We start from the raw sequence: 10,310 nt of genomic DNA on the forward strand, positions 1-10,310 counted from the left end.
ACTATGGAGATCAAATCTTCCACATTGCAACTGAAAAGTATCTGTTTGTGGTTGTCATTCGACCATATGTAAAACAATACAAAACTACAAGTTGATTTAGTGTAAAAAAAAAAAAAAATACACCTCATATAGATACAAATGTTATAGCTGACAATGTAGCATTAATCGAAATGCTAGAGTTAAAGTATAAAACTGCACAAAATTGAATATATATATATATATATATATATATATATATATATATATATATATATATATAGGACTCTTAGGACAATACCATTTTATGCTGCTGTCATGTCAAGGGACACAGAGGAGATATTAAATTGTTAATATTTTATTAAGGCAAACAGTTTACACAACACTAAAAAAATATCAACTATATTGATTGTCTATGTTGCAATACCAACATGATGGAACATAATAAATGCATATGTTTCAGAAGTAATTAGATGGTTTAATCGGAGCTGGAATACAGAAAACAGCTGGAGCTCATCTGTATTCATTTAGAAGTCATTGTCGCTCTCCTCCAGCAGAGGCGGTCTCATGCCCCCCTTGGAGGGGCGAGCACCCCTGGACCCTGGGCCCTGCCGACTATTGTCCTCCAAATCCTTGCCCTCCTCCTCCTCGCCTTCATCATCATCCTCATCATCCTCATCCACATCAATCTCGCTGTCTTCAGTCTGAAACAGCAAGCAAGCAAGCAAACAAGCAGGGACAAATAATCATTTCAACAATTACAAAAAGATCAGAGTTTTCAGAGTCTAGTCAAATGATTCCTGGAAAGTTCCTCAACACACAGTGTGGAACAACAACAGGGATGGACATATTTTCATTCTAACTAAACACTGAACCATATAATGTCTCACAAAAACTTAAATCAGACAGATCTAATCACTGAATCACCTCTTCGGCTGTAATGAAAACATGCCCAGCCCAGAACCAATTTACTACAGGGACCAGTTAAACCATTTACCTAATTAAAAAGGAAAAATCCATTTCAAACACTATAACACTGTTACAAACATCTGCACCAACATTCAAAAACTATACAGACCAACATGCATCACAGAAGAGACAGAAATAGAAATTTCAATATCGATGCATCAGCGGAGCAATCATTTCTCTCTCTCCAGTTACTCTTTCTTCCTCTTTTGATATCTCTCAACAACACTAAGACAGGTGGTGATGTTTATACTGTATGTATGCTTCAGTAGTGGTACGATGCAAATAATGGCCAATGTGTTCTTTGTGAGAGATAGACACTGGCTAAAAACCATTGCAGCAGGTTTGCAAGCTCTGGGCGTCCTTCTCCTCCACCTTGCTACCTGTATGAACACCTCTGACACGGGCTATGCCAGGAAACTGACGAGGAACAGTCCCTACTGCGTCAGAGAATTTGAGAATGGATTTTTCCTTTAAACACACAGAGGAATAAGGAGCAAACTGGATCCTGGTCCTGCACAAACCTTTCCTTCCTGTTGTTTTTTGGCACGAGGGATTGACCTTCTGGAAACAGCTAAAGAGGGCTTTTAAAACGTGTGTGAGAATGAGAAATGTGAAGGAGAAAAATGAATGAGAAAAATAAGATACAGAACAGAGTACAAAATGGAAACCTAAAAGGGATGTGAACCTGATCAAAAGGTGGTTCGCAGGATACTTAAACATGACAAACAAGTACACAGCATGTCATTCTGTAGAAAGATAGACAGCACAGAGAGCGCCACCTAGGGCTTCTGGCAGTGAAATCAGCAACAAAATTCAAAAATTGTAACACACAAAACGACAAGATGCTTGCTACTTCAGGCTTAATTTAAGAAGAAAAAAGAAGGCATCTTGTATTGATGTTGCTATGACAGTACCAACCTCATCACTATCACCACCCTGCATGTTCCCGATGAATCGAGCTCTTCTTCCTATGGTGCAAACAGAGGCAACACAGGTTATGTTAGGTTTGATGATGAGTTTTAATGCATTAGCATTTTGTTACGACTGCGTCTTGAGAAGCAGTTTGTTGATGCTAGGATGTCCGTTTAATGTCTTTTGGAGTAGTAGTGAGTGGATAGGGATAGACTGACATGTCACATGAGGGGGTTAGGATTAGCCCAACAAGTGACAGGTATTTCAGATGCCATTTGGAGGTTGCGTCCAGCTGGAGGCAGTCGCGAAATAAATGCCTTAAGCGAACGGAACAGAAGTCTCTACACGAAGAACACTACTGAAGACAAAGAACTGAAAGACTTTCTTGTTTCCCCACAACACAAACTTTCGTTAAGACACCTTTTAAGACTGAACAACTACAATAAAGGAGGTCTGGCCCGGCGAGGACCCTGACGGAGCATAGCCAAAGTACCGGAGCGGTCCCTGAGGCAGTGGCTACCTTCCGACCGCGGACCGTGTGGAGTCTGAGGAGAGTCAGTACAGTACCACAGCACAGACCCCTCTAGAAGTAGGAAAGATCAACATTCATCCACACAGGTTTAGTCTCATTCTTACGTTGCATGCGACACATAGGGATAGTGAGACAAGGGGATTAATGTTACCGGCTAAGTTGACCTTTAGTAGTTGTGCTTAGTTATTCAACGAGCACTGCTTAGCTTAGCTGGTTGTAACAATTTATTTTTGGGAACTGCATATATTAAACCAATCAGAACCATACAAAGCAGAACATAATGGAGATAATTTTTTGTCTAATGAACCTAAGACTTGATTGTACCTAAGTACGGCGGACACTGGTACGTGTCCTCTGGTTACTTGTGTAGCGAAATGTGAATGTATCAGTAGAACTATACTTTATTGATAGTGTGGAATTATTAATTATATAGTATTTATTTATTGTATCGACAATGTGGAAATATTAATGGAACGTTAAATGTCATGTTTTATCTTTTGTGTGGACCCCAGGAAAAATTGTTGTTATTAAGGTAACAACTAATGGGGATCCTAAATTAAAAAACATCATAACAAGCACATGGCTATGTCTGTGTACCTGCCATGATGCCGTTTTGTGTGGGCCGCGGCTTAGAAGGTCGACTCTCGTCCATGTCGCTGTCTGACCCTTCATCCTCTGGAACGTCCATGTCAGAATCCTCATCTTTCACTGCAGAAAACATACTTCATAAAACAGGTGTGTGAGATCATAAAAGGGGGTCGAGATTATGTGACTGTTGCTTTGCTTTCACAGTGTGTGATTGGTTGTCTCACAGGAACTCCTTGTCAGATCCCTCTCCTCCTCCTCCTCCCTCAATACATGCTGCATCATCCTCATCATGTTCTCAGCCTCCTGCAGTGGAAAGAAAAGGACAGACATATAGAGCCAGCATAAAGAGGGTCAATGACCGAGGAGTAGCGTACATTGGCACAAACCTTCATACATCTGTAAAATCCAATATCCAAGCCCCATTTATGTTTGTGAACAGTATTGTCTTACTTCTCATCATCACAGCTCAGTAAATTATATTTATAAAAACATGAGAGAAGAATAAATTAGTCCCTCCTGATGGAAGAAAAATGGGAAAAGACTAATGTGTTGGTAAGTAAAGTTCTTCCATTCACAGGAAAACTGACTTGTTTCCATATTTTTTTACATTTTTGTGTGTGTTTTTTAAACCAATGTTTGAAAACCAATGCAGGTCTCTGGGTTATGCTCTGTATTACCGAGACGAAGTTGCAATATGCTCTAAGCAAAAGTATGTAAGTGTAAGTTACATACAAGCAGTTCCATAGGAAAACCTTTTATAAAACATTTAAGGATCACTTTTCTATGTATCATACACACACACACACACCTCAAACCTCTCCTGCTCCAGCCTATGGTATTCATCCAGCTGAGACTCCAGGAAGCAGAGGTTCCGGAACTTCTCCACAAAAGTTTCATATTGCTTTTGCAGATCTTCCTCAATCTTCTCATATTCATCCATGAAAGCCGGCCTAAAAAAATAGGAGACAAACAAGCACTTACCGAAGAGGTGAGGACAGACATTCCAACTTGTCAGTCAAGGTTTTGTTTAAAGACTTGGTGTTAAGAAAACGTTAAGGTGGCTCGAAGCTTAGACATAGCACAACCATTTCAAGTAAGAGTCCAAAAAATTTGACTCAAAATCAAGGTGACTCACATTTACTCTGAGCATTGTTTTAATTTCCTTTGTCATTTTGCCTTTAGTCTGCTACCTGTCAGGTTGTGAACTGACCTGACACTCTGCAGTGTCTGGAGCCTTTTCCGATTCCTCTCCAGCTCCTGCTTCTTCTTTTCTATCTTAGCGTCCAGACTGGTTTCATCAGAAACAACGTTGCTCAGCATGTCTTTTGTCTCCTCCACACTTTGCTTGACATCAACACATAAGGCATGGTGGCAGATTCAGTGTCATTTCATAGATAAAAACAGGTCCTATGTGAGACTTTATGAGGACTGTCAGGATGAATACACACCAAAACCTCCTTGATGGCAGCTCTCAGGGCCTTTTCAGTCTCATTGATCTCCAGAGGTCTAGCAATGGCCGCAGTTCTCATTTCCTGTGGGAAAACAAAGACAGCAGAATAACTTCCTGCATCACCTGAATCAATGCCACTAATGCCTTTTTAAACAGACTGCATTAAAACTGTAGAGCTGTTATCATATGAGAGCAACCATTTTGGTTTACTGCACAAACACAAAGCCCCATCTTGCTATCCGCCCCATCAGCACTCACAGTGGAATAGCTCAGGGTAAAAAATTAACTTGATGGCAAATGGTAATTTTAGGTCAAATTGGTGTTAAAAACAGAAGTTCCTTTAAGAAAATACCAATAAGGATTCTATTTACAGTACATACAGTTTAAGTAAATGTCTTTTCAGACGAAGATATTACCATGTGTCCTCAAATGCACTGATATCACTGTACACAATTGGCTTTCAAACTGCTAAACGTTCTATCCAGTCTGGGTCTAGTCTATGAAGAGACCAGGATTGTGAGGACTCAAGATCAAGGTAAATGGAAACCAGTATGTGTGTCTGTTTTCTCTCACCCTTAAGTCCACTTCTTTTCCCAATAAATCATAGAGAGATGCTCCTTTAGATGTGACCTCGGATGCCAGCTGCCGGGCTGCTTTAAGATCTGAAACCTAAAGTGAAGACCGAGTGAGACCTAATCAGCAACACAGTTTTCTCTTCCATGTAGGATGTGATAAAAAAATAGATCAATAAAGAAGGGAGAGAGCAAACAGGAAATAAAATAGAAAGGAGAAAAAATTACTAATTACATCAAGGTTTTATACAAAGGAAAAACCCAAAGATATTAAATAGTATGGGGTGCAGGGACTGAAGTTAACAGAGTTAACACAGGCTTTTTACCAGCCAATTTGTTTGCCTCATAAAAGGTGAAATACAGGAAATCCACAAGCATAGTTCTTGAATTTGTTAAGAATACACATTTAAGTGATGTCAAATTATTAATTAAATCAATATAATTAATGACTCTTATCAAACATATTTTTTAAAATCTTTTTATTTAATGATTTCCCCTGTCAGACAGTCATTTTTAGCTCAAATCCAAGCAAATGGCAGACTAGGTTGAAATGTGAAAGAACAACCATGGCAAAAAAAAGAACTCTGAATCACTCAATTCTCACTGGCTGCCAAGGTGGCAGGAAGATTGACAGTTTTACCCGCCAATGGCAAAATTCACCCAAATTTGGCACGTGGTCGGGTGTTAATTTCAGGTCCTGATGGGGTGTTAAGTCAAACATATGCTATTGTCTACAGGTACACTGTTTTAATCTGAGAGTCGACATGCATGTGTGTCAATAACATAACACAGTGTTTAAATTGCATCTCACCCTTGAGCTGAGGTCGAACTTGAACTTGCTGTTGTCCTCCTCGATTAGGTCTCCCAGGGCCATCTGCTTGGTCTTCATAGCACTGTACAGCACTGAAGTAATCTTCAGCATCTCTTTTACTGCGTAGCCATCGGCCTGGTAGAGACGCTTGGTGTTCACCTTGATGTGAGCCTTAGTTGCCTGCAACCATGTGAGACACTGGTTAAGACAGACTGAGCAGGCATTCAATAGCGAAGAGTAATCTGTACATTCTTTATAAATAAAAAATAAATAAAAAGACGTCACCATAAACTGGGCCACGGCCTTGATGAAGAATATTCTGTCTGTCTCTGTATCTACATCAGTTGGAATGTCCATCTTAGGCTCATATCTACATGTAAAGGAAAAAGAGATGAATAGGGAACAAAAGACAAAGAGCTAAATATATCACAGTATCCTCCATTACATACATGATGTCAATACATAGTTTGGGCTGATTTAAGTAAAAAAAGACATCTTCTCCAAACCAGGCAGCGGGCAGAAGTTAGTTAATGCTTCCAGTTAGTAAACATATTATCTACACTGAACTGAAAAGTGACCCTTTCCCCTTCCTAGGAAGTTCCACATATCTTAAAGTACAACTTTATAGTGTGCAAAAACAAAGAATATTAAGTGGTTAGGCCTATTTATTGATTGATCAGTAGGTGGTGTTAAAAAAACATCACAGATTTGTGGATTGGACTTTTTTAAACTTGAAGAATGTGGAATTTTTGAAGCTCAAACATACCTCTTTACGAGCCATATTAGGATTTCTGCAACTAAAGTGAAATTTGGTGTTCTGAAGTTCTCCATAGATATCAACCGAGGATAGCCCAGGGCCCTCATCATTTCTGTGAAATCTGCCAAATGAAATGCAACTCCAATTACCATGTACATAGACACAACGATAGAAAGTGATAGCTAATGTTAATGACATATAATCACTTACTTCTTAAGTCTCTGAAGGACATTTTGACCTGCCAGCGCTATACAGCAGAAGATGCACTGCTTCCTCCTCTGGCAGCAAGAGAAAAGATGTAGTTACAGACAACCAAGCTAATGCACATCGATTTGTCGATTTGTCTCGGTCGAAGATAAGGATCGTCGTAGTTATGCTGACCAGTCATGAGACGTTAACGTTAACTACTGTATCAGAGTTGTCAATAAACAGCCTAGCTAGCTTGAGGTTATGCGGAAGCTAACTAGTTAGCAAAAAGCTAACGCTTGGTGTCGCCGGTGGTTAGCGGCAGGTCAGCTTGTAACAAGAGGTGATTTTTCCGAACTACCTAATTAACGGTGAGCAAATGCAGCATATCGTGTTTACCCGGCTGATAGTGGTTTTGTTACCTTTCGTTGTTGTAGCTAGCTATCTGAGCTAGGCGTTCATTCCATGGATGTATTAGATGGTCTCTATGGAAACTGATACTTGTCCTACGGAAGCTCAACGTGGTTAAAAAGGTTAACGCCGCCTTAAAATATGTGGCTATTTAGTTGTTGTAAAGCCACTTCCCAAAGTAGACAAACATACAGTAATGAATTATAGAATTTATAGAAATTATAGAAATAGGGAGATCGTATGAATTTGGACAGCATGACCTACAGATTAATATTTGTGGTTTTAGGTGAAAGGTATTGTATATAGGTGAAAATAAATAAGCAGTGATGGAAGAAGTAGGCTACTCCTTTTATTTAAAATACCATAGTGCAAATATACTCTGTTACAAGTTAAAGTCCTGTATTCTTGCTTAATCCATAAAAATACATCACAATTCATTAGTTAACTATTTCTATGTAATCTGCCTATGCAAAGTGTAACAAAAGATGTCATTAATATGAAATAAACAATAAATACAGTAACAAATATAGGCTACAAAATACATTTTTAAAAGTAAGATCAAAAGAGGCTGAATGGTTTAGAGCAGCATGTGCAAAAATGTTTAGGGATGTGCAAAAGTTTTAGGATTTATAGTGTGTGCAATGGGCAGGTAGTCCAGGATGCAGATTCATGCAAAGTGTATGTCTAGGGGGGTTAAGAGTCAATGTCAGTGGGGTCCGGGGCCGTGTAAATAAGGCTGACTGCAGAGGAGAAGAAACGTGGCAAGGAAGGAAGTTTTTGTGGCATGAAGTTTTGGTCCTGATGGACCGCAGCCTCCCCCAGAGGTTCAAAAATTTTGAGTCTGGGGTAAGAGGGATCAGCCACAATCTTTCCTACTACACAATCTTTCCTACTACCTGCCTCAGGGTCCTGGAGGCATACAGGTCATGATGGGAGTATATACTGTAGCTCCTTGAGTAACATTAATACTAAAGTAAAGTACAAGTACCTCAAAATTGTACTTAAGTAGGCCTACAATATAGGCCTACTTGAGTAGGCTACAGTACATATACAGTTATATCCCACCAGTGTTTTAAGTAGGCCTATGCTATACTTCTGTAGGCCTACTTTTACTCAGGTAACATTTTGTATGCAGGACTTTTACTTAATGGAGTTTTTTTTATTATTATTCTGGTATTGCTACCTTTTACTGAGTAAACTGAATACCTTTTCTACTACTTTCTTCCACTGGCAAATAGCTGCAGTGGTGCAGTAATATCGGTGGCCACAGGGAGGTGACACCGCTCTCAGTCTGCGCCACAGAAGCCTTTCATATCTATGGGCTGCACTCCTGACGCAGAGCATGATGGAGCAAACTGGTGAGCCTCCTCATAACAACAACAACGCGACTGGAAATGAACCACCTGCCTGCGGCCTCCACAGTAAACGCCTCAAAGAGCTGGAGAATGCCGCCCTGCAAACCACTTTAATATCACGAATGGAGGCGGGAACTGGGGCGGACGCCGGGAGCTGGACGGAGCAGCAGTCCGACGAGCAGTCCTCCCCGAACGGCTTGTCCTTGAACCACCGGTCGGCCCCTCCGCAGCTCTGCGCGGACACCGAGGCGGAGGAAGTGGATTCGGGTGGAAATGTCGCCAAGGAGCGGGTCGAAGAGGAAAGGACCCTGACGGACCATTTAAACAAACGGCTGCTCTCCTCGTTTCTGGAGAAGCTTAATGAAAGGGACCTGGCGCTTCCCGGTGTTCAGCGCCTGGACTGTGCTGTAGCGGACGAGGACTCTAACAGGGCCGCAGATGAGTGGTGAAGCACGGGGCTGAAGAAAAGCAGCAGCCGCAACATGGATGTCGTTGAGGGATGCAGGACCAATGTGCACGGAAGCACAATCCCACAACGTTAAAGAAAGACTTTCAGTTAGGCCTACCAATTTATTCTGGAAGATAGAGTGTCTGGAAATGTTGTGCTTACTTTTGTATAGTGAGAATGGGTAAACAATTAAGGAAATGCAATAAATATCCGTCATGCGATATGAAGTGCTTTTGTACTTATTGGTTTCGTGGAACTGGCAGCCATAATGTATGTGTGGCCGCCATGTATGTGCATGCATCTGAATTTTTAAGTGACATGTAATTGTCAGCAGGTGTCACTATAGCTACACCAAAATCCACTTCAATACAGCATAATACCCTTAATGCCTGGATATAATCAGGATAGTTTTTAAAATAAATGGTCAAAACCATTTAAACAAATAATAAAATCAAAAAAACTATACTCTTCCAAATAGGTAACCATCTTTTCACCTTTTAGAAAGCTTACATGGACAAGTATTTACATTTAAAAATACACTTAAAGCTGAAATTATACACTTGAAAACATACTCAAAAGTACAAGCACATGAAAATGCTACATATTAACAGTAATATGACTGTTACTCTTTTCCATGTTTAGAACACTATTCCTGATTTGATGTACCATATGGTAGTTTTGGGCTTATATGCTAAAAATTCCATAGTTAAAATCTGTAAAATATAAACTTAAAAAACAAAGTTTCATTATATAACACTGGAATGTGAAGGACGCAGAAGCAACCATAAGTTAATTGTCAAATATGGTATTAATTTAGAAAATCATCTTGTACATAGACACGTTCCCCTCTTGACTGAAATGTATATTTAAAAAATAAGATTTTGTCTATAGAACCTACTTTTTATGATAACAATCCTGAACCAGTACTTATTAGTTATCTTGATGATCTGTCTCTACCTGTGGAGGTGTCCCTGAAGCCTCCACAGGCCTTTGAAGAGCCAAAGAGTTAAGTTTTGACAGGCTATCATTATCAATAGTCACCACTTTCTTACTAGGTACACTCACAGGAAATGGTTTATGACCCAGTGCATTCATACAATTGACAGCAAATTTCCAACACACTGGGGACTTCATGCATGAATGTAGTCACAGACATATAATGTGGAATATATTTTATTTATTGTTTTCATAAAAGTTGTGCAGAGATGGACTAGTGACAAAAATGCTTTCTGCCCGTGGAGAGGAAAAGCCACTGTCATTGCTTTCAGTTGTCAAGTTCAGTTGTCCAACACCTTAACTCTTAGTGGTGATTAATTATTGTCAACATCTGTTGGTTCTTCTAC

At 39.9% G+C, this 10,310-nt stretch overlaps 1 protein-coding gene across 1 annotated transcript; it reads right to left on the reverse strand.

Moving 5' to 3' along the window:
* Positions 1–318: 318 nt before the first annotated feature.
* cluap1 (clusterin associated protein 1) lies at positions 319–7,268 on the reverse strand. The gene is made up of 13 exons (XM_028588473.1): positions 7,176–7,268; positions 6,778–6,845; positions 6,577–6,688; positions 6,096–6,180; positions 5,811–5,990; positions 5,001–5,096; positions 4,426–4,509; positions 4,188–4,321; positions 3,786–3,927; positions 3,202–3,280; positions 2,987–3,097; positions 1,864–1,913; positions 319–680 (listed from the first exon to the last, which is right to left on the reverse strand). The coding sequence occupies exons 2-13, from the start codon at positions 6,797–6,799 to the stop codon at positions 504–506; spliced, it is 1,272 nt and encodes a 423-aa protein (XP_028444274.1). The 5' UTR covers positions 6,800–6,845; positions 7,176–7,268; the 3' UTR covers positions 319–503.
* Positions 7,269–10,310: the final 3,042 nt, after the last annotated feature.

The sequence above is a fragment of the Perca flavescens genome, chromosome 9, assembly GCF_004354835.1.
Source record: "Perca flavescens isolate YP-PL-M2 chromosome 9, PFLA_1.0, whole genome shotgun sequence".
Taxonomy (NCBI): Eukaryota; Metazoa; Chordata; class Actinopteri; order Perciformes; family Percidae; genus Perca; species Perca flavescens.